Source organism: Castor canadensis, chromosome 4 (genome assembly GCF_047511655.1).
Source record: "Castor canadensis chromosome 4, mCasCan1.hap1v2, whole genome shotgun sequence".
In the NCBI taxonomy this organism is placed as follows: Eukaryota; Metazoa; Chordata; class Mammalia; order Rodentia; family Castoridae; genus Castor; species Castor canadensis.
Genome location: NC_133389.1, coordinates 124,965,040 through 124,990,640, shown reverse-complemented (window position 1 = coordinate 124,990,640; position 25,601 = coordinate 124,965,040). Strand labels below are relative to the sequence as shown.

At 39.5% G+C, this 25,601-nt stretch overlaps 1 protein-coding gene across 2 annotated transcripts in view; it reads right to left on the bottom strand.

Annotated features, from left to right (window-relative positions):
- Positions 1–101: 101 nt before the first annotated feature.
- Positions 102–25,601, bottom strand: part of Cybrd1 (cytochrome b reductase 1) — a 38,805-nt gene continuing 13,305 nt past the window's right edge. Inside the window, exons 2-4 of one of the 2 annotated variants that reach the window (XM_020183082.2) lie at positions 19,789–19,997; positions 4,363–4,517; positions 102–3,604 (exon numbers count right to left, since the gene is read on the bottom strand). In XM_020183082.2, coding sequence (XP_020038671.1) covers positions 3,316–3,604; positions 4,363–4,517; positions 19,789–19,997 — 653 coding nt within the window. In that variant the 3' untranslated portion in view covers positions 102–3,315. The remainder of the gene's footprint in view (positions 3,605–4,362; positions 4,518–19,788; positions 19,998–25,601) is intronic. The other variant, XM_074071085.1, reaches the window with a different exon arrangement.

Here is a 25,601-nt window from a genome sequence, read left to right as displayed (position 1 = left end):
AAAAGTATCCCCGTTGAAAAACAAATAAAACAACATGGAAAAGAAAATTTCAGAATAATGCTTGTGCCTTCTAGTCTGGGACAAATTGATAACACACAAAGTGCTTCCAAAATATTTTTTATTGCTATATAAAAAGTCAAGGAAAATAAATGCATATTTTTCCTACAAAGTTATAAAATATTTAAGATATTTAATATTTTTCCATAAGCGTGCTGAGATTTTTTTAAAAAGACAAATTTAAAGACAGAAATCTTTTTTCCAGGCACTTTGTAAAGAATAAAAAGTAATTTTCTTTCTACTCTACTTTCCTATATATAGCCATAAGAAATAGTAGTTACAGTTTTCTGTTGGAGTGAAAAAAAAAGACATTTCAAGATAAAAATTCCATCACATTTTGCCAAAATTAGCATTAGGCTTTACTTTTTCCTTTGTGCTTTAGTCCCTTTTTTTTGTTTTTGATGGTACTGGGGGTTGAAATCAGGCCCTGGCTCTTGCTAGGCAGGCCCTCTACCACTTGAGCCACACCCCAGTCCCTTTTGTGCTTTACATTTGGCAGTGGTGGTCAATCAGTATCTCACTGGAATTTCCAACTCAGCAGGGCAACGAGCCTAATTAAAAAGGAGACATACAGTTTATTTTGTCCTTTAGAAAACAGAAACTGCTTGAGATTGTTTCTTAAAAAGCGCAATTGCCTTCCTTGTCATTTCTTTGTAAGGTCTGAGATGCTGCTTTTAAACTGCATGGCTTAAACGAAACCACCCAAGGAAGGGAATGAAAGAGCTTGGGAGGATGCAGCTTGACACCAGCACAGGAAGCTGTACACTTTTGATGACATTAATTCAATAAAGTATATTCATTTGAGTTTCTCAATAAACCCTTTGAAAGAAAAGGCTTTGGTGTTGACTTAGATGAGTGTTAAAATAAAGCTTTCTTTTCTGAAATTAGATTATGGGGTAGGCCAAGCCAGATTATCTCTGTAGATGATACAAGCTATAATTATTTGGGGAGGTTTCAATCACTATTTGGAATTGATCTGTAAGGCTTTCTTTTCCTCTATTCTTTATAGGCTTTTTAGTGGGATATTTTTGGGGGAGATGCTTAGGTAGGAAATATCATCTTTTAAAGATTAAGGTGTAATTATCACTAGAATAAAAAGTCGATTAAAAAAGAGTCTCAAATAGAAAGGATTTCTAGATATATTTTACTATGTGTCCTTTTCATAGAGGCTGAAAAAGAAAGAAAAGGAGTTCCTATAATATGTGTAAGATTACCTCACATTAACCCACTTGAGATGAGGGGTGCTCAAATAGTTTGCAACGGAGCTATTCTAGTGCTAAATAATTAGATAGTCGCTTTCTTGGCCTACAGAGAAAGGAATGGCAGCCACAGTTCTTGGGACTCTCTATTCCTTTCCAGACCCCAAAATAACCATGGCATTCGATGCACCTTTATGTAATAAAACATTGTCAAACTGTTTGTGTGTGACCATGTAATTACTCCCTCCACTTAAGGACCCATACTGCCTGGAAGCAAGGGAGGTTGGGGGGGAAGGAAGAGGGGGGGAGGTGGGGGGGCAGGGGGGAGAAATGGCCCAAACAATGTATGTACATATGAATAAATGAATTTTAAAAAGTACTCCCCCCCCCAAAAAAAAATGCTTCAGTGTTGGTTTTCAGTTTGGTTTTTTTGAGAGACAAGTTGTCGCTAGGTTTCCCAGGCTTGTCCTGAACTGAGCTCTGACGATCCTCCCGCCTCAGCCTCTGGAACAGCTAGAGCTGTGGACTCGCACCACTGTGTCAAGCTCTTCTAAGATACTGCAATTTAAAATTGTAGGGAAACCAAACACCAACCAAAACCCAAAAAAAAAGCATCATTTCAGCATAAGAATTACTCTACATTTTAATTGTTGTCATCTTACAGCCTAGACAGGTCTCTCTGCATGAAAAGTTATCATCTCACTAAGAACTCAAAGCTCAAAAGAACACTATTGCAATTCATCAGCTAATCTTGAAAGCTATAGATGTTCTTGCCCAAATCTTTCTGTCACCAAGGCACACTTTTAAGACAGCAGGGCATAGTATGGCTTATTGGCAGTGACAGATGTCCCATGATCTAAGTCCAAGCATGGCTGGCACCTTTTCCTTGGCTCTCTGGGGGAGGGAGTTCTCCCTGGAAGATAGCCAAAGGCAAACAAGCATCTTTTAACAACTGTTCTCTACTCCACTCCAGCATGCAGTTTATTTGGTGGGGTGGGGAGTGGGTGGGAGGAGTTCATATGGCACGGGTTAGTACAAAAAATAAGAGTAGCTCAGTGAAGTGGCTAGGGTCATGGACCAAGGTAGCCAGGCTGCCAGGGCTTGAATGTCAGTTCTGCCACTTTTAGCCATGTCACCTCCAAGCAAGTCACTAACCTCTGCGAGCTTTAGACCTCTTGCCTCAAAAATGGAGAAAATAACAAGGCCTGCTTTACCAGGTCTGTCTGGGGATTAAGAGACCTGGTATCAGTACAGTGCTCAGAAGAGTGTCTGGTGCATAGTCAGTGCCATGTAAGCACTCTCCAAGATAAAACCAGAAACAGGAAAAAGTGCTCCTTGAGGTTTGCAGAGCAGTTTATTTTCACTCTAAGAGCTTCAGAAACTGGACCAGAAAGTGTACCAACCCATGGAAGTGTTGGGATCAACAGTGAGGTTTAGAAAATCTTCCAAGTCTAACCAGAGAAGATCTCTTCTCCTGCTCGGGGCCCAGCGACTTTTCCAAAATACCCTACTACAAACCCTCATGTCCAGGGGCCACCAGAACCCAAAGCAGCTGGAGAGGGACAGAGAGCCGTGGTGGGGAGAAGGAGACTAGTTATTTTCCTGCAGTTTTTGCTCTGTACTCTAGCCATGATATCTGTGTGGACCAATGGTCTAAACCTTGTCCCAGGTATTATGATCTGATTATTAAATTTTAGGACTGGTTCTACCTAGTTTTAACTCTGGACCCTCAGAATTAATAGGAAAAGACTGCATGACAAGAAACCAGGGGTTGCCCATTTATCAAGTCAACCAACTGACAGACACACTTTGTGCTTCTATTCTGTGCAAAGCATTGTGCCTAATGCTTTGGTCCTCAACACGAAATGGGTAACAAATACAATTTATGTATGCTATCATTTATATCCAAGTCAGGTGAGTTCATAGGCCTCCATCAATATAAACACTTTCAAGAAATCCTCCCTGATGATTACAAGAACCATTGATACTAGGTAGCTTGATCACCTATGGTTAGGAGAAGCTGAACTATGGAGTTACATGGCGATGTCTCTGGGCTGTCTTACATGGTAGATCTCTGGCCAGCTTCATCAAGGCCGAAGTTTCTTTTCCTGGCTGCTGCCTCACTGTTTAACTCTGAATCTGATTTGTCCCCGCTGTTGCCAGAGCTTATGGCGATGGCCCCTTCCATCGCTTCTGACTGAAGAAGCGTAGACTCTGGTTCCTTGGGACGTTTCCACTGTGGTCTGGTGACAATCCAAAAAACCAGACCCCCGAACACCAGAATCAGAAGGCCCAGGGTATTTGTGAAAACACCTTCTGGGGGGAATGAATGGTATGAAGGATTTTTCCTATAAAAAAAAAGAAGTGTGTCCAATTACAAATAGGGTAATATAGCCTCATGCATCACAGTTTTGAATTTATCTGCTTAAGATGCTTCAATGTAAATCCCCTTATAGCTTGATATTAAGGAGATATTTAAACTATGCTATAATTCACACAGTAGAAGGTTATAAAATTGTTAAAAATTTGAACAATGAAAATAAAATAACACCTGGAACACTTGTATCACTTAAAAATTGAAAAAACCCCAAAAATATACCTACATTATAGTTACAGTTAATATAAAAACATACACATCAAAGTGATTGAAAGGGAATGTGTAACTTCTCTTTTTTTGGCAGTATTGGGGTTTGATCTCAGGGCCTCACACTTGCTAGGCAGGTGCTCTACCACTTGAACCACTCTGCCAGCACTTTTCTGTGTTGGGTATTTTTGAGATAGGATCTCATGAACTATTTTCCCAGGCTGGCCTCAAACCACAATCCTCCTAATTTCTGCCTCCTGAGTAGCTAGGATTATTGGCATAAGCGGGCATGTGTAATTTTTAACAGTTATTTCATGATACTGGCCCTTGTAAGCATTTAGTATACTCATTAACATTTAGTAATATAATGCATGTATGAAATTCTAAATTATTTCAAAATAAATGTTTTAAACTTAAACTTTTAATCTTAAAAATTGTCCCGTTTATAGTATACTTTCCCAGTGGATAAGTATTTAACATTTTATAGCTTCAGTTTATGATAAAGAGGACTATGCAACTTACAGGACAAAAAATAGCTTCTCCGTCACTCCCATGAGGACCGTGGCAATCACTGTTCCGAAGAGGAGAAGTCCAGAGTAAACATGCACGGGCATGGCGAGTGCTCGGAGAGACAGCGGTGCCCAAGGAAGCAGAAAGATGAAAAACCCTAGGAGAAGCTAAGCACCGAAAAGTGCAAATGTTATCATTTAAGTTTTGCAAATGTTAAATTATTATTGTAAAAGCAGTATGTAAAAAACAAGAAGAACTTTCATGAGAAACCAGGGGTACAAAAGAAAAGGTAAATGTCCCTAGCACCCGTTCCAATATGCAAAGGAAGTTCCTATGACAATGGCCTCATAGATCCTTCCAGAAAATTCCTATTCCTGAGGCAGGCTAAAGTAGGGAAAGTTCTGGGCTCATAGAAAAAAAGATTACATCTTAGATTAACCATGCTGTGGTTCAGGGACCACTCTCACCTGGTCAGGAAGCACCCATGCCCCTCCCCAATCATTGATTATTGGGTGGGAATCACCTTGTTCCCCCCTTGCCATAGGTTGTCGTAGGTTTTAACAGCACCTGAAGAGCAGAGATATGCTCCCTTGGCTTCCAGCTTCCACCTGGGCCCACCATGCTCCCCTTTGAATTTCCCTTCCCTAACTTTTAATAAATTCCATTTACACCCACATGTCCTGCCATGGATTTTTCCCAGTGGGATACAAAGAATTTGGAAGTCTTCTGATCACAGACTCCACCAGCACCATTAACTTTCCGATGCAAGTATGTCATAAGTATGTACATTTTTAAAATGGATACGTGGACCTTACTATTCACTTTTCTGCATCTTGTTTTTTCCCTTACCAGTGTATCTTAGAAATGGGAAACAGTTTCATTTTAACACATATTCATCTAGTTTATTCTTTCTTGTAGTTAAATAATAGCTATTAAGGATATAACAATTTATTTCCTCAGTTTTCTATTTATGGATCATTCTGTTTCTAGTTTTTTTTCCTCCTATCATTAATAAGGCTACAGCGAATATTTTTGAACTTACTCATTTGTTTTTTATCAGTTTCCTAAAGTTGCCAAGAAGGAAGAAAAGTAGAAGGTTTTTTTAAATCACTAAAATCAAACACATTAAGACACATAATTCAATCAGGTCAGCCTAAAAAGCTATGTGGAAGGGAGCCGACAATAGTGTTTTTCATGGAAGAAATGAATTCTGCAGAGAGGTTATGCCATGGGTTCCTTGCTTACAGAGAAGACAGCAAGAGTCCAGCATCCGCTGAAGTTGGTTACACTTCGGTTTTGTTTTGATCCCCACACCCCTGCCCAGTAAGTAATCTCCTACTTCAAGAAAACAGATGACTTAATGGCTGTCAGATTACTGAATTCAAAGGGCTATCTCCCTTCCCCAGAAGTGAAGTAGGATCTGCCAGTTTAACAAAACAACTAGGAAGGGGGGAGGGATGGGGAGAAAAGCACTGACACAGTCGCTCATCTTTCTTGATTGAGATCCAAGGACTAAGAGGAGGAAGCACCAGAAGACTGGAGGCAGGAGGGGGGGTCTAAGGTCCCAACACACTTTGAATCCGCTTGTGTGTAAGATGTAGCATAATGAATGAAAAGTAATCAAAAAGGTCTTTGACAGGCTGCTGGGCATACTGCACTGCTCACTTAGTCCACAAGTGCCTGGATCCGGTGGAAATGGTTCAGTGTCCCCCTTTTGTGGTTCAAAATGTACCTAACTCTCCTTCAGTGAGCTTCAGTGATTCTATTAATTGAAGGGCAAACTTCCTGATGTCCATGTTATGCTTTCTACAGGGAAATGTGGCTCAGCTAAATAACTATCAGGGATTTGGCATAGTTTTCTGTGAGTAAGGCACCATATACATTTTCTGTGACTCATCCATAAAAATAAATATTTCTCATGTTCTGTTATACTTTCTTTTTCTTTCTTTTTTTTTTTTTTTTTCCAGTACTGGGCTTGAACTCAGGGACTATGCCTTGAGCCACTCCACCAGCCCTTTTTTGTATGGGGTTTTTTTTGTTTTGTTTTGTTTTTTTGAGATAGGGTCTCCTGAGCTATTTGCCTGAGCTGGTTTTGAACCATGATCCTCCTGCTCTCTGCCTCCTGAGTAGCTAGGATTACAGGTGTGAGCCACCGATTCTTGGCATGTTCTTGTTATGCTTGTCATCCTGGTCATTATTATTCCTAAAATCCTTGCTGTTTTGTTCTCACTCCTTCATGATTTATCATGTGTGTCTCTTGTAGAATCCTGTAGCTCAATGATTCAAATTGTGGGAAGTTAGAAATCTGCTTCCAGAATCTTTAAGCAATTTAAATACTACTTTCACCATTAAAAGTTTTTTTGTTCTTGCTGTAGGAGGGTTTGAACTCAGGGCCCCACACTTGCTAGGCAGGTATCTATCACTGAGCCATGCTTCCAGCCCTTTTTTTGAAGATAGGGTCTTGCCTTTTGCCTGGGGCAGCTGGACCACAACTCTCCTATTTTAAGCTTCCTACCAGTGCTGAGGTGACAGAAATAAGCCACCATGCCCAGCTTTTTTCCTTCAAGATGGGGTCCCATTAACTTTTTGACTAAGTTGATTTCGAACCATAATCCTCCTGATCTCAGCATCCCAAGTAGCTAGGATTATAGGCATGAGCCACCAGTGCTCAGCTAAAGAAATTCTTCAAAAAAAGAAAATTCCTTTTAAAAGGAAAGGCAAAACATTGTGAAATATTTGAGTTTGATAAAAAGTATTTTGAATAATGCAAACTTATAGTTTGTGATAATTCATAATAATCATTCTTTATTTCCTTTTTAATCAACTTAGGCTTAGTTAAAAAGTAAGTGCAGATAGTAACTTACAACCCAGTGGACTGAGAACTGTGAAACCCTTTGTCCCTAAGTCAGTGGTTCCTAAAATGTGGCATAGTGACTCAAATGGTAAGAGTACCTGCCTAGCAAGGATAAGGCCCTGAGTTCATACCCCAGTGTTGCCAAAATTTTTTTTTTAAATGTGAATGTGATTTATAGAAGACACACATCAGAAACACTTAAGTTATATATTTAAGGAGATGCTAAGTCAGAATTTCTGGATTAGGGCCTAGGAATCTGCACTTAACAGAATATCCAGGCCATTCTTACACATGTTGAAGTTTGAAGACCACTGGTTTTGATTTGCTCAAATTATCCCAGACCGGCAGATTAACTGCAGCCTGGAAAATCCTCCAGAGAGAAGGCAGTGGAACCTTCCATTATCTACAGTCTCGGAACACTTATTAAGTGCCAACTATGTATAAACAGAGTGCTCCACTGTTTAGGAGCCATCACCTTCATTACCACAGTGGGAGTTCATATGGGAGTCAGGGAAAAATAAAATCTCATGAAAAGTTACTACCTGAGATGAAAGTGAAAAATAGTGTCGTCCTAGTTCTATTTAAAAATTAAATATCTAGGCTGTAGTGGCTCAAGTGGTAGAGCAAGTGTGAGGCCCTGAGTTCAAACCTCAATACCACACACACAAAAACTAAATATCTATATCCATATGTGTATAAGTATAACAAAAGCCTAAAGGAGTTGAATCAAAATATAATGATATCTCTAGATTTGGCATTATCAGTGATTTTTGTTTTTTTCTTTATATTTTTCTATATTTCATAAATCTTTAATGTATATTACTTTTATAATTAGAAGTAGATGATAAAGCTTACTTTTACAGTTCCTATCTTAAATACTTGGGCTTTTTTCAGGTAATTATTACTGTCTTTAAAGATGTAAATATATTTTACTGTGCTGGTTTGCCTAACTTTATAAAACAGATTATTAAAAAAAAAAAAACTTTGAGACACAACAAAAGCTTTTACTGCAAAAGTCACTAATGAAAGCAGGAAATCTTTGCCTAAATAGCTTTTATATTAGGCATGGTTTGCTTTGAGGGGTAGGGGATAGAAAAATGGTGGGGTTAGAGGTAGATTTGATGAGTAATCAAGTCAATTACAAATTCAATGGACTCTCCCCCTCTGTTCTCCTCATCTTTCTGCAGTTTCACGTGTGCACCCATTCTTTCGTCCAGCATGCATTCTGAAACCTTTGCTATGACCCAGAAGCTATTCCGAGGCTGACTATGTTACCCACTCCCTGTGTTCCAGGAACTCACATTTATTTTCCTTAGGTTACTGATATAATGCCCAACCTTGTGGCCATTTACAGGTTTTTCTTTTGGTCATTTGTTCTTGAACCTTACCATGCATCTGAATCACCTGGAAGGCTTGCCATAAGACATTATTTGGGGGCCATCCCTAGAGTTCCTGAGTCAGTATGTCTGGGGTGGAAGGGGAGAAACTGTATTTCTAATTTTCCTGGAGATGCTGATGCAGCTGCTCTAGGGACCCTAGAAATTCTGGTTCAGATGACTTCCATGTTTGTGTTCTTCACATGTAAGAACAAAGTGGCACTTACTTTCGGGGTAAGAAAAATTAACCAGTACCAATGATAAGATGCCCACATTAAAAAAAAATTTTTTTTAAGCATACAACATGCAACAAAATTGATCTTTGAGTCTTTGGCCAGTATCTTACATCTCCCTGCTAAGATTTCATCATGTCCTCCTGGCAACACCACTTCTGGTTCACCATTCTCCTGACTACACTTGTCCTGCTAGGTCCTGCTGGAGTAAATAATTTATAGTGAATCACTATAAATTCATGGTTATGAGCAATTTAGCACTGCTCAACAAGCCTTCTCCCCCATCTCAAATTTCTGGCTCCCTGGAGTGCCTCCTTGATATTAACAGCCAATTGTTGAAAAAATAAAGGCAACTTCAGAAAATAGCTTCAATTTCCTGCCACCAAACAAATGCAAAAAATGTCCTAAACCAATGATTCCTCCCTTTCTTCAATTACTGTGGAGTTGGTGTCACATCTCCAGTTTTCCAGCTGTCTCTGCAACCTGCTTCCTAAAGACTCTTCAATATGGCTTCTGTCCTCTGAGGGAGTTGTTCTCCAGGGTCACCACAGACTTCCCAACGCTAACCCCCATGGGCCGTTTTCAGACCTTCTTTGTGTATCTTCTCAGGATCAGCTGCTCCTCATCAAACCCTTCCCTTCCCCTCCAGCTGTCCCCTTCTCATCCACCCACTGCTCAAGCAAGCCTATGAATGACTCTTATTCTTTGTAGTATTTATTTTCCACATCTACCTTCTAAATTTTACCCCCCTTAAAATCTCTCTGCTCTGCTTCATTGTTACTGCCACCACTCTAGGCCAACAGCATTTCTCTTCTGAACCTTCCTAACCATCTTCAAGCTAGACTCTACACTGATGCCTGTCCAGCCTCCAATTCATGTTCCACACCCCACTTGGACAGACTGACCTCCTTCATCTGCAGGTACAGCTAACAGGTACAGGCTATTCATTCACTTAGAAGACTGTGCTTTCAAGCCCAGGCTCATGAGTATGAATTCCTGTATCTATCATACAAGGACTCTTCTATAAAATTCCATACCCACCCTATCTACCAAATACTCAATTAACTGTCTGCAATGGCCAGCTTCAGAAGGGCAGAGAATATGTCTCTTTGATCCTGTGCTTGTCTTGTGAACAGTGTGTGTGTGGGTATCCCATGCTTAGCAAGGTATTTGGCATATTGCCAGGTATTCAACTCTATGCTGAAAAACTCACAAGAGTAAACTTTCATTAACATAAAATGCATGTTCCCAACCACCAGGGTATCTATGATCTACAGTAGAAATAAAAATTACTGTTTTTAGGTCACAAAGGAGCCTCCCACAAGCCTTACACTCTTAATGACAACAGCTAACTTGTATCATAACAATGTGTTAAGCCTTTTAAAGCATTATTTGACTCTCATTCTTATGATTGTGTGAAGGATCATAAGGCTTAATTTGTGGGTGAGAAAACCAAATCCAGAAAGTTAAATAACTTGTTCAGCTACCAAACAGATGACCTGATTCAGACTGGGGTCTTCTGTGTTCTTGCACACTGCCTGTTCTCTGAATCTGAGCAAGGAAGAAGCTTAGGAGCCAACATTCCTTCCACTACACAAAAGCCAAGAACTTGTGAAATCATTGTTCTGAGAAGTCAGTGAGCACCAAAAAAACAACAGGAGATAAGAATCCATATATTTCAGAAAGCAAAAGGAGTCTTGAGACAAATATGTTTTTAATCCATCTATTTTAAAATTAGGGATGTAATTAACTATATAAAGAAGAGAAACCCTATTTATCTCAACAGACACAGAAAATAAAATTCAGTAAGATACTACATCCACCCATGACTTAAGAAGAATGAGAACTTTTTAAAAACAAGATAAAAAGAAATGTGAAGCTTCTGTACTCAATAATAAAATATTAGAAACATTCTTTAAAATAAGAACGTAGAGATTCCAAGATGGCGGCTAGAGGTAGGAAGCAGAAAGCGACCCTCCTATAGTGAAATCTTGGAGAGACGCTGGAGACACACTTTGCAGGCATAATCACCGAGAAAAGGCATAACTTTGACTCCTCCACATCTCCAGCCGGCGCAGAGAATCTCCACTTCACGTTAAACGGAGAACCGAGGAGGCCCCCGGGGCCGCCAGTGGCCGGCGCCCATACGGCTTGGGAAGACGCGGACCAGGTGAGCTTCGCGGTACCGCGGTTCCCCCACAGACAAGCCTGGGCCAGAGCAGCATAGCCCCCTGGACAGACTGACCTCCACCCGGGAAAAAAAGAGAAACTGAGTACTAAGCAATAAGAACAGTTAAGACACGCTGGAAAGAGGGTGGGGCGCCCTGAACGCTGAAGATTGGGGAAGGGAATCCTTCCCGGGACTGTAAATAAACGAGCCGGGCGGGCCGGAGAGGCTCTGGAGGGAGCGGGGCGCGCCAGTAACCAGGAGCAGGGACGCTTGTGAGAGGAGGGAAGACCCACTTCCCACGTGAACTGTAAATAAACACGCAGGCCTGACAACGCGGGGCAGTGTCACCTTTCCCAGTGCTTGGAAAGGGAAAAGCCTGTAGCAGAGGCCCCCCTCCCCCGCACAGAACTCTGAGCAAACAAAGCCTGTGGGACCAGGTGAGTGCTAAGCTCACCCCAGAGATCTGCATAAATAACGCCGCCAGCTACAGGCTGAGAGCAGCAGGCAGGCAAGCCACAGTTGCAGATACCACTCTCAGAACTGCCTTCAGACGCTTTTTCTTCTTTTTCTCCCTACCTTTGATGAGAGAACAACCGAATTACACCTGCAAGCCGAAAAACTTACTGAAACTATTGCATTTGAACTGGGGACACTTGGTGGGGCTTTTTTTTTTTATTTTTTCTTCTGTGTGTGTGTGAGTGTAGTTTTGTTCTACTTTATGCATCCCCTTTGATGAGACAACTACAGAACAACATCTGAGGCACCAACTCCAGGACTGGAGATTAAGACGGACATCCAAATTATTAAGACTGAAATTGCATTGCATATAAACTTGGAAGTTTTTTGGTTTTTTTTTTTTAATTTCCTATTTTCCATTTTATTTTAATTCATTTTTATAAATAGATATTACTTTCATATACTTATTTTTTATTTTTTTTATCTTTGATTTTCAATCCTCTCTCTGTCTCTCTATTGTCTGTTCAGCTTACTGTCGATTAGTACACTAACACTCCCTGTTTATACCTTTGAAACTCTCTTGTCTGATACCTTGTTCTGCTTTCTCCCTCTTGTCTGTATATTTGTTTTCCCCTTTTCTTTAACTTCTTGCTTTCCATCTCAGCTCACTCTTCCGTTCTCAATATTACCATTGTTATTATTACAAGCTAGAAAATACTTAATTACACACAGTACAGGGACAGTAACAACACCAAGGACAATGACAGGAAGACAGAAAAAACAAGGAAACCAGTTTCCCCACAGCAAAAAATTAGTACAGGAACCAGAGGGGAATGAAGAGAACAGAAACTCAGAGCCAGACTCCAACAAAATGAAGATAAACTATGCCAAAGGACCCAATGAAGCCTACAAGAATAATTTAAAAGAAGACATACTACAAGTACTCAATGAGAATTTTATAGAGATGATACTGGATAGGGTCAACCAAAATGTACAGGAGACACTCAAGAAATTCCAAGACAATAAAAATAGAGAATTTGAAAAAGCAAAAGAAGAAATAAAGGAAACCATAGAAGCACTGTATAAACACCAAAGTGAAAGAGAGAACACAATGAATAAATGGATAAATGAACTCAGGACAAAAATAGACAACAATAAAGAAGAAAACAGCCAGGATATGGAAAACCTCAGAAAAAAGAACGAAACAGAACTGCAAAACAAAACGGAAAGCCAATCCAGCAGAATAGAACAAACAGAAGACAGAATCTCAGAACTTGAAGATGAAATGGTAATTAAAGGAAAAACCGAAGAACTATTAATTAAACAACTCAAGACCTGTGAAAAGAAAATGCAAGAACTCACCGACTCCATCAAAAGACCAAACTTGAGAATCATGGGCATCGAAGAAGGAGAAGAGGTGCAAGCGAAGGGAATGCGTAATATATTCAACAAAATAATAATGGAAAATTTCCCAAATCTAGAGAAAGATATTCCCATACAGATGCAAGAGGCCTCCAGGACACCAAACAGACCAGATCAAAATAGAACTACTCCACGACATATCATCATTAAAACAACAAGTTCAGAAACTAAGGAAAGAATATTGAAGGCTGCAAGAGAGAAAAAACAAGTAACATACAAAGGTAAACCCATCAAAATCACAGCAGACTTCTCAACAGAAACATTAAAAGCAAGAAGAGCGTGGGGTGAGATCTTCCGGGCACTGAATGAAAATAACTTCAACCCCAGGATACTCTACCCAGCAAAGCTATCATTCAAAATAGATGGAGCAATAAAAGTCTTCCATGATAAGCAGAAACTAAAACAATATGTGACCACAAAGCCACCATTACAAAAGATTCTGCAAGGGATCCTGCACACAGAAAGTGACACCCAACTTAACCATGAAAAGGCAGGCAGCACCAAACCACAGGATAAGAAAAAGCAAGACAGTAGAGAGTAACATCAAGTTAGGTACACACAATCAAACCTTCAAACAACTAAGATAACTAAATGGCAGGAATCACCACATACCTATCAGTACTAACACTTAATGTCAATGGACTTAATTCACCCATCAAAAGACACCGTTTGACAAAATGGATTAAAAAAGAAGATCCAACAATTTGTTGCTTACAGGAGACTCATCTCACCGACAGAAATAAGCATATGCTTAGGATGAAAGGCTGGAAGAAGATTTACCAAGCCAATGGCCCCCGAAAACAAGCAGGAGTAGCAATACTTATCTCTGACAAAGTAGACTTCAAACCTACATTGATCAAACGAGACAAAGAAGGACATTCCATACTAATAAAAGGGGAAATAGACCAAAAGGAAATAATAATCATCAATCTGTACGCACCCAATGTCAACGCACCCAATTTCATCAAACATACCCTAAAAGACCTAAAAGCATATATAAACGCCAACACTGTGGTTGTGGGAGACTTTAACACTCCATTATCATCAATAGATAGGTCATCCAAACAAAAACTCAATAAAGAAATCCAAGATCTAAAATATGCAATAGATCAAGTGGACCTAGTAGATGTCTATAGAACATTTCATCCAACCTCTACACAATATACATTCTTCTCAGCAGCCCATGGAACCTTCTCCAAAATAGATCATATCCTAGGGCACAAAGCAAGCCTCAGCAAATATAAGAAAATAGAAATAATACCGTGCATACTATCTGACCACAATGCAGTAAAAGTAGAACTCAACAACAAAAGTAAAGACAAAAAACATGCAAACAGCTGGAAACTAAATAACTCATTACTTAATGAAGAATGGATCATCGATGCAATAAAAGAGGAAATTAAAAAGTTCCTAGAAGTCAATGAAAATGAAAACACAACCTACCGGAACCTATGGGACACAGCTAAGGCAGTCTTGAGAGGAAAGTTTATAGCCATGAGTGCATATATTAAAAAGATTGAAAGATCCCAAATCAATGACCTAATGATACATCTCAAACTCCTAGAAAAACAAGAACAAGCAAATCCCAAAACAAATAGAAGGAGAGAAATAATAAAAATAAGAGCTGAAATCAACGAAATAGAAACCAAAAAAACCATACAAAGAATTAATGAAACAAAAAGTTGGTTCTTTGAAAAAATAAACAAGATCGATAGACCCCTGGCAAACCTGACTAAAATGAGGAGAGAAAAAACACAAATTAGTAGAATCAGGAATGCAAAAGGGGAGATAACAACAAACACCATGGAAATCCAGGAAATCATCAGAGACTACTTTGAGAACCTATATTCAAATAAATTTGAAAATCTAAAAGAAATGGACAGATTTCTAGATACATATGATCATCCAAAACTGAACCAAGAGGAAATTAATCACCTGAATAGACCTATAACACAAAATGAAATTGAAGCAGCAATCAAGAGTCTCCCCAAAAAGAAAAGTCCAGGACCTGATGGATTCTCTGCTGAATTCTATCAGACCTTTAAAGAAGAACTGATACCAACCCTCCTTAAACTGTTCCATGAAATAGAAAGGGAAGGAAAACTGCCAAACACATTTTATGAAGCCACTATTACACTTATCCCAAAACCAGGCAAAGACACCTCCAAAAAGGAGAACTATAGGCCAATCTCCTTAATGAACATTGATGCAAAAATCCTCAACAAAATAATGGCAAATCGAATTCAGCAACACATCAAAAAGATTATCCACCACGACCAGGTAGGCTTCATCCCAGGGATGCAGGGGTGGTTCAACATACGAAAATCAATAAACGTAATAAACCACATTAACAGAAGCAAAGACAAAAACCACTTGATCATCTCAATAGACGCAGAAAAAGCCTTTGATAAGATCCAACATCATTTCATGATAAAAGCTCTAAGAAAACTAGGAATAGAAGGAAAGTTCCTCAACATTATAAAAGCTATATATGACAAACCTACAGCCAGCATTATACTTAACGGAGAAAAATTAAAACCGTTCCCTCTAAAATCAGGAACCAGACAAGGATGCCCACTATCTCCACTCCTATTCAACATAGTACTGGAATTCCTAGCCAGAGCAATTAGGCAAGAAGAAGGAATAAAAGGAATACAAATAGGTAAAGAAACTGTCAAAATATCCCTATTTGCAGACGACATGATCCTATACCTTAAAGACCCAAAAAACTCTACTCAGAAGCTTCTAGACATCATCAATAGCTATAGCAAAGTAGCAGGATATAAAATCAACATAGAAAAATCATTAGCATTTCTATACACTAACAATGAGCAAACGGAAAAAGAATGTATGAAAACAATTCCATTTACAATAGCCTCAAAAAAAATCAAATACCTAGGTGTAAACCTAACAAAAGATGTGAAAGACCTCTACAAGGAAAACTATACACTTCTGAAGAAAGAGATTGAGGAAGACTATAGAAAGTGGAGAGATCTCCCATGCTCATGGATTGGTAGAATCAACATAGTAAAAATGTCGATACTCCCCAAAGTAATCTACATGTTTAATGCAATTCCCATCAAAATTCCAATGACATTCATTAAAGAGATTGAAAAATCTACTGTGAAATTTATATGGAAACACAAGAGGCCACGAATAGCCAAGGCAATACTCAGTCAAAAGAACAATGCAGGAGGTATCACAATACCTGACTTCAAACTATATTACAAAGCAATAACAATAAAAACAGCATGGTACTGGCACAAAAACAGACATGAAGACCAGTGGAACAGAATAGAGGATCCAGATATGAAGCCACACAACTATGAGCAACTTATCTTTGACAAAGGAGCTAAAAATATACGATGGAGAAATAGCAGCCTCTTCAACAAAAACTGCTGGGAAAACTGGTTAGCAGTCTGCAAAAAACTGAAACTAGATCCATGTATATCACCCTATACCAAGATTAACTCAAAATGGATCAAGGATCTTAATATCAGACCCCAAACTCTTAAGTTGATACAAGAAAGAGTAGGAAATACTCTGGAGTTAGTAGGTATAGGTAAAAACTTTCTCAATGAAACCCCAGCAGCACAGCAACTAAGAGATAGCATAGATAAATGGGACCTCATAAAACTAAAAAGCTTCTGTTCATCAAAAGAAATGGTCTCTAAACTGAAGAGAACACCCACAGAGTGGGAGAAAATATTTGCCAATTATACATCAGACAAAGGACTGATAACCAGAATATACAGGGAACTTAAAAAACTAAATTCTCCCAAAACTAATGAACCAATAAAGAAATGGGCATGTGAACTAAACAGAACTTTCTCAAAAGAAGAAATTCAAATGGCCAGAAAACACATGAAAAAATGCTCACCATCTCTAGCAATAAAGGAAATGCAAATTAAAACCACACTAAGATTCCACCTCACCCCTGTTAGAATAGCCATCATCAGCAACACCACCAACAACAGGTGTTGGCGAGGATGTGGGGAAAAAGGAACCCTTTTACACTGTTGGTGGGAATGTAGACTAGTACAACCACTCTGGAAAAAAATTTGGAGGCTACTTAAAAAGATGGACATCGATCTACCATTTGATCCAGCAATACCACTCTTGGGGATATACCCAAAAGACTGTTACTCCAGAGGCACCTGCACATCCATGTTTATTGCAGCACTATTCACAATAGCCAAGTTATGGAAACAGCCAAGATGTCCCAGCATTGACGAATGGATTAAGAAAATGTGGTATCTATACACAATGGAATTTTATGCAGCCATGAAGAAGAACGAAATGTTATCATTCGCTGGTAAATGGATGGAATTGGAGAACATCATTCTGAGTGAGGTTAGCCTGGCTCAAAAGACCAAAAATCGTATGTTCTCCCTCATATGTGGACATTAGATCAAGGGCAAACACAACAAGGGGATTGGACTATAAGCACATGATAAAAGTGAAAGCACACAAGGGAGGGGTGAGGATAGGTAAGACACCTAAAAAACTAGCTAGCATTTGTTGCCCTTAACGCAGAGAAACTAAAACAGATACCTTAAAGCAACTGAGGCCAATAGGAAAAGGGGACCAGGAACTAGAGAAAAGGTTAGATCAAAAAGAATTAACCTAGAAGGTAACACCCACACACAGGAAATCAATGTGAGTCAATGCCCTGTATAGCTATCCTTATCTCAACCAGCAAAACCCCTTGTTCCTTCCTATTATTGCTTATACTCTCTCTACAACAAAATTAGAGATAAGGGCAAAATAGTTTCTGCTGGGTATTGAGGGGGGGAGCGGGAGGGGGTGGATTGGGTGGTAAGGGAGGGGGTGGGGGCAGGGGGGAGAAATGAACCAAGCCTTGTATGCACATATGAATAATAAAAGAAAAATGAAAAAAAAAAAAAAAAAAAAAAAAATAAGAACGTGTCAAGGATTCTTATCTCTACTTGCAGACTTTTTACTTCTACACACTTCTACATACTTCAGTACTTCCACAGTCCAGAATTCCACTTGTGCTGACTAGGATACAAAGGAAAAGGTATGTGACAAAAACTGGCAGATACAGAAAATTGCAAACACATGGCAAGAACAAGGATGGATCAATAGATGGTGCTAGGAAAATGAATCCACATGGAGAAAAATAAGTTGGAGTACAAAATCACACCATATACTGAAGTAAATTCCAGATTAATTAAGTACTTACATATCAACGACAAAACTTTAAAACTCTTAATAGAAGTCATGAGAGAACTTTGACCTCAGGATAGAGAAGGATTTCATAAACAAGTCACCAAAAGAAAACGAAACAAACAAACAAAAAAAAGATAACTTTGAGGAAAAGATGATTAACTTGTCTACATTAAAATCGAGAAGTTCTATTTATCAAAAATACTAACAAAATGGCTGGGAGCATGGCTCGAGTGGTAAAGTGCCTGCCAGCAAGGGTGAGGCCCTGAGTTCAACCCCTGATACCTCTCCCTGAGGGAGGGAAGAGGACTCAGCAGCTGGTGGCGGTAGAGGAAGTTGCCTTTGGATGGGAAGCAGTGGCTAAAAACACTGAAGGAAAAAGGATAAGAGATCTGAGCTGGCCTCAGCCATCCAATTAGAGGCATTTTCCTTGTTCCTTCCTGACTGCAAAGGTCATGGCGCATACAGGGCTTTCTCTGTGCTTCCCTTCTGTCTGATTCCTTTCTATTCCCAACCTACCTCCATGCCTGCCAGCACAAACTTAATAATAAATAGCGTCCATGCAGATATTAACTTTCATTTAATGAAAATTCATCAAGCTTTAAGGTTGTAGAAACTTTTGTGTGTGTGGTACTGGAATTTGAACTCAGGGCCTTGTGCTTGTTAGGCAGGTGCTCTATCACTTGAGCCACATCTCCAGCCCTTTTTGTCTTAGTTGTTTTTGAGGTAAGGTTTCACTTTATGCCCTAGGTGCACTGCAATCCTCCTATTTATGCTTCTTGTGTTGCTGGGATGACATACCCAGCTTTTTATTGGTTGAGAAGGGATCTCATGGACTTTTTGCCCATGCTGGTCTTGAACCATAATCCTTCCAATCTCTGCTAGATTACAGTCATGAGTCACCATGGCCCTGAATCTTTTAAGAAGAAAAATGACAAATGTCTGGTAAGAGGTCATGTTTTTTTAAAGGGGCCATATATTTTCGGGTACGCCATGAGGTTTTGTGTATCCACTCCACTGTCTTACTCCTATATTCACAGAAAACTAAAGTTTACAATGATGTCCCAGTCGAGTAGTTGAATATGTATTATACTAAGGATGGAAAGTGAATCAATGTAGTTTACAAAGATGTGTCAACAAAGTGGTTAAGACCCAAAAGACTCTCTCAACTTAGAACAGCCAAACACCTGTCACATTTTACAAAATTATGTTTAAATATAGCGCCTCTCACAAGGGGAAGATGAGGGGAAAATAAAATAATGACTATGCTTTCAAAATCTACCAAGAAGTTATAAATTAATCTCTTCATTCACAAAAGTAAATCTAGAAAAGTGCCAGAGAATGTGGGAAAGAAACCTTATGCTACTTTATTCAGTGTGCAGAAGTCAAGGTCAAGCAATGCGTATAGAGGTAAGGAGATGGTGATTTCCTACCTAAAGATGTCAGTCAGTATCTCAACTCTCACATTCAAGCTCCTGACCGTGAGTTCTGCAGTTCCAGTGCCCACTCAGGGCAAGAATTGTCATGCAAACAAATGTAAAGAATGCTTAGAAAAGTCAGGTGCCGGTGGCTCACACCTGTAATCCTAGCTACTCAGGAGGCAGAGATCAGGAGGATCGTGGTTCCAAGCCAGCCCGGGCAAAAAGGTTAAAAAAAAATGCTTACAAGATAGTGATAGTCTGTGAATTTACTTTTTTACTTTCTATACCTTGTTTGTAAATACACGGAGACACTGACCTGTAAGACATAGAGGATGACAACTGTCAGTCCCACCCAGCTATGTAGACTGTACATGTGGGGGATACTTTGGGCACTGTGATAATCAAAGACAGCCACCACAGAGATGATGACAAGAACAGCAGCCACAGCGTTCAACCCCGCGTGGATGGATTTCATCAGGAACTTGCTGCATTTCCAGGTCCATGGCAGGCGGTAGACGATGATGGCTAAGGAGACAGAAAGTGTTTATTAAAAATCAACACAAAATAAACAATTTGCCCACTGGACACTTCCTTCTGGGAAACCTTTTTCCCTTGGCTTCTGTTTCTTCTGACTTCCCCATGTTACTCCTGCCTTTCAGTGGTTTCTTTGTTGCTTTTTCACTCCTGGTTATATGACCAAAAGACACATACTAGACTATTGCCAGCAGCACTATTTATAGGAAATGTCCTAAATGTCTATCATCAATACAATGAATAAGTAAATCATGATATAGTCACCCTACAGAATGATACACAACAAAGAGAATGAAGGATCTGTAACTAGAACGGTGTATGCTTACATGTACACTCTTCTGCATGTAGAGTACACTTCAATTGAAAGGCTTTAAAGTTTTAAGTGTCTCAGTTTAAGCCACAGATTATATGGCCACCTTGAACAGCATGTGATTAATTTGTGTTCTGAACACAGTACCCTGCCCAATCTGCTAATCTGTCCAGTCCATATCAGTGAAAATTTAAGTAGTTGCAAATGTGTGACAGATTGAGAAAGTTTAAAGAATACTTCTTAAGAAGATGGATTCTACTCTATTAGCAGTGTTTCATGTATATTTCTTAATTCTAGTAAATAAGAAATGGATGGGGTCAGAAGTCTGACCCCATCAAAGACAATTATAATTTGAATATGAACCATAAGGGATTATCTAGTCCTTTTTCAGGCAGCAACACATCTAAACCTATAAAGACATAGGTGAATTCAGTCCCTTTAAAGTTTTCATCACAAGATGTCACTGTTCATATTCTTTGGTCTCATTTCAACTCTTTTGTTTTCTTTTTTTATGACAGCACTGGGTGGGTTTCTCAGGGCCTCACGCTTGTTGGCGCTTTTACCTCTTGAGCCACTCCACCAGCCCTTTTTGTGATGAGTTTTTCCGGGACAGGGTCTCCTGAACTATTTGCCAGGGCTGGCTTTGAATTGTGATCCTCCTGCTCTCTGCCTCCTGAATACCTAGGATTACAGGTGTGAGCCACTGGTGCCCAGCCCATTCCAACTCTCTCTCTCTCTCTCTTTTTGGTGGGATTGGGGTTTAAACCTGGGGCATGCTTGCTTGCGAAGCAGCCACTCTACTGCTTAAGCAGTAGAGTGCCATCTCCAGTCATTCCAACTCTTGACAGTCCTCACCATGAGGACAATATTCCTTTTTTTTTTTTTTAACTTTTTGAATGTTTATTTCTGAGCCAGTGATAGGATGGATATCTTTGAAGGTTACACAGCCTTTGGAGTCATTCCTCAATTACACAAAGGAACAGAACTCATATCCTTCTATCTACACAAATACTAAGTAAGTTATGCTTGGACACAACCATGGTAACCTTACACAGCTGGGCTGAGCGTTTTCCAGATCTCTATGTTCTACTTCCTTTTTGATCATAATTTTTTTGAGACAGTCTTTCTATGTAGTCCAGAATTACCTCAAATTTATGATCCACCTGTGTCTGCCTCTGGATTACAGGTGTGTGCCACCACACCTAGCATTATACCAATCTTTAAATTCCTTCTTTCTTCTTACATTTTACTAGAACCCAATAAGAGAAGCCATACAGCCATCCAAACACTGAAGCTAAGCTTAGTTTTGTCAAATATCCTAGCTCATCACTCTGAAGCTTTTTACTCCCTAATGTCCTAAGACACAGGCATAATTCAGCCACATTCTTCACTACTCTGTAATAAGGAACCACTTCCTAAGTTTCCAACAAGACTTTCTCATTTCTGACTAAGACCTCATCAGAGTGGTCTTCATTGTCCATATTTCTAGCAACATTCTAATCAAAGCCACTCAAGCAATGTACACAAGGATTCAGACTTTGGCTATTGCTCTTTTCTTCTCCTACGGCTCATCAAAACTGCCCTTCCTGTTCCAGCCACAGCAATGAAGCTTTTTCAAGTGATCACATCCAAACTGTGCCACCCTCTACCCACGATCCAGATCCAAAGCACTTTCACACAGAAGTATCTGGTGTAGCAACACCATTTCTCTTCCTTCCATTCAATTTCTCCCTTGATTTGCTTTGTGTGACCATAAAAGAATACCTGAGTTTGGGCATTTTATTTAAAAAAAAAAAGAAGAAGAATATTTCCTCACATCTGTGGAGTTTGAGAGATTGAAGCGCAAGCACTGGCACCCTGGGAGGATCATCTTGCTGAGTCCTCGTGTCGGAATGCGGTTGGGCAAGAGGCAGCAAGCTCACTTCCACAAGCCCTAGCCAAAGGGGCGCTAATCAATCCACGAGGACACAGCCTTGTCACCTGAGCACTTCCCAAAGTCCCCACCTCTCAATACCATGCCAGTGACGAACAATGCAGAGGAGCTCCTTGCATAGCAGAGTCTGTTTGTGCTGGAGAAAGATGCATCATTCACACGGCAGAGGCCTGTGCCCCATTTTCAGTCTTCTAACTCTGAGGGTCCCTGTTGAGTGTTTAGGATTACTGTTAGTAATGTTCATTTGATGCACAGTACATAGGCCATAGGGCAACAGAGAGGGCCAGTGGAGTGGAGAGTGGTGGAGTGCCTGCCTAGCAAGCACGAAACCCCAGTACCATAAAAAAAGAAGAGCAACAGAAAAGGAGCATTTGCAAAGCAGATTTTGTTCATACTAAGAGAGATTCATCATTCACAAAGTGCTATTACAAAGGGGACTGGCACCTGTGAAACCATAACCCAGAATAAATAATTCCTCCTCTTTCTCTCAGATATTCGGTTAGAATGACAAGAAAACTAACTAATACAAAGACATGGTATAATCATAAAAGAAGAGATTTTTTTTCCCTACATAAGCCCAGTAGAAAAATCCCAACAATTAACAGGACTAATTTTTCTATAACCATTAACCACAATTATCTTAAAACTACACAAAAATTAAGCTTTCTGGCTTATTATAAAAACAGCTTGGTTTACTCATGGATCCAACATGGTTCAAAATGAAAGGAGAAAAACCTTATTATTTATCTTGGTTTAAAAGGACACAAAATATTAAACTCACTTCTTATTGCTTAAGCAAACTTTAGAAATTATGTCACCTTGACATTTATTTTGAAAAGTGAAAAATAGGAATATGCAGTACAGAGATCTAATTAAGAATGAGCCACAGATAAACAAAATATGCTTATAACTTGTAGGATACTTCTTTCAGATTGTATAATTTCTGGTACATTCTAAATAAGTTACTTTGATTCAAGCAGTGCATATAACTTGTATTTATAGGATTCTACTACGTGGAAAATTTTTATAGGAGGTTGAAAGTATTTGTTTCAAATAACAACTTTGTGGTGTTTTTACATTTACAAGGTTTTGATCATGGGTGTGTTTGAAGACATTAGACAAGTAAAGACTTTTGCATATCTGCTCTACTCATGATTTCTCATCAGAGAATGCTATTTTATGTTTGTGAATTCAACCAAGATGACTAGAGGCATTTGGTTCCCACACACTTTCCTTTGATACCACCTCTGCTCTCTATGCATCATCAAGTTTACTAGAAAGGACTTGTGATAATAAGTCCTTCTCATATTCTGTATTTAGGAATTCTCTCCAGTGTGAGTCCTTCCATGTTTCTTAAGGTAACCAGAACAAGTGAAGGCTTTCCCACATTGCTTGCATTCACAGGATTTCTCACCAATATGAATTCACTCATGTCTTTGAAGACCACTCAAGGTAGACAAGGCTTTCCCACATTCCTGCATATCCAGGGTTTTCCTCCACTGTGATTCATCTGTGTTTTTGAAAGTTACAGCATCAAAAGAAAGTTTTGCCGCATTGCTCACGTGCATAGGGCCTCTCTCCACTGTGACTTCGTCCATGTGTTCAAAACTCACTTGTAAACAGAAGGCTTTCCCACATTGCTACCTACATAATGGTAGACTCATTCATCTTTGAAAGGAGCTGGAAGAAATGAAAACTTTCCCACTGCGCTTCCATTCCAGTGGATCCTCTCCAGTGTGAGTCCTTTCATGCTTCTGAAAGCACTGGGGAGAACAGGAGGCATACCCATATTTCTTGTTTATACAGCTTCTCTCCATATTCCTGATACTTATATGGTTTGTGTCCAATGTGAGCTCTGAGAGGAACATTTAAGGAAGAAAGACCAATGAGGACTTCTCTGTGCATACAGTTTTCACATGGTGTTACTCCTGGAAGAGTTTTATTATTCACAGTATGCTTGGGAATCTGGCTGCAGATTTATCTACACTAACTACTCTCCTTACATCCATAAAGGTTCTCCACCACTTGACTTCTTAGATTTCTCCTGAAATTTCTGTACTCATCTTCAGTGTTTTGGTCTTCTTGTTTCTTCCCATTTCCCAGCTTCCAATGTGTCCTGGTGTCCTCCCTAGGATACTGAAGTCAGGGAGGACACCAAGCTGCAGAGGCTAGGACATCTGGGGCTTTTCTTAGCAGTGGATACAATTTCCAAACATCAACAGTATTCCTTTCATTTAATCCAGACTCTGAGGATTGCTACCTACTACAATGTGTATATGGCTATCTTATAAATCTTGACTGATTATACTTCCTTGAGGACATGGCGACTCTTTGGATAATTATTTCTATATTCAATGCATCTTTTCAAGCCAGTTCCTGCAGTATCCTACTTTTAAAGCTAGCTCAAGCCCCCTTCTCACCCTTATTTCGTGTGTGAGCGTATCAGCGTGTCTCGCTATTTCTCCTTAATCGCCAGAGCATAAGACAGCCTCAGGCTCAAGGTATGTAGCTCTTCAGGTATTTTTGTTCAATTCTTATTTTAAGATAATTGTAGTTCACATACAATTTTAAGAAACCATACTGAAAGTTCTTATAAACTCTTAACCCTGCTTTCCCAAGTGATGGCATTTTACATAACTATAGTACTGTATCCTAACCAGGAAAACAGATCAGTGTAATCCACTGGTCTGATTCAGATTTCACCAGTTTTACTTATTCTTGTGTGTAACCCACAGCATTTTTAAAGTAAGTGAATGCAAAGCACTTTCTGCAGATTGATTAAAATCTAGAAACCAAATAGTGTCAAATCGAACACTGGCCTACCCTCCTCATGCCTGTTCTCTTCTGAAGATTCAGCAGCAATTCTGAAGATTCAGGGACAGCAAATGCCTCTCTACCCAATGACTTAGTGACCGTTTATCAAGTGTGGGGCACACAGGCAGTGGTAAAATAAAGGTGTGCAATATAGAAGGACATACTCCTCCCCCTTGGTTTAATCTCATTCATCACACTTGTAAGCATGTGTGCCTTTGCTAGGCAATAGGAACCACACTAAGTGCTTTACATGTTTGCATTTTAATTTTTCACCTCCACTCTCCAAGAAAGGTACAAATTATTATTACCACTGTACAGAGGAGGAAACTGAGGAACAGAGAAGTTAAGTAGTTTGCTCAACCTTAATTAGTGCTTTAAAATAATATTAGTAGCCAGAGGTGGTGGTACATAACTGTAATCCCAGCTACTCTGGAGGCTGAGGCAGGAGGATTTCGAGTTCAAGGTCAGTATGGGCAATGCAGTGAGGTCTCTTTCTCTCTCTCTGTCTCTGTGACAGAGGGTGTGTGTATTTATATTT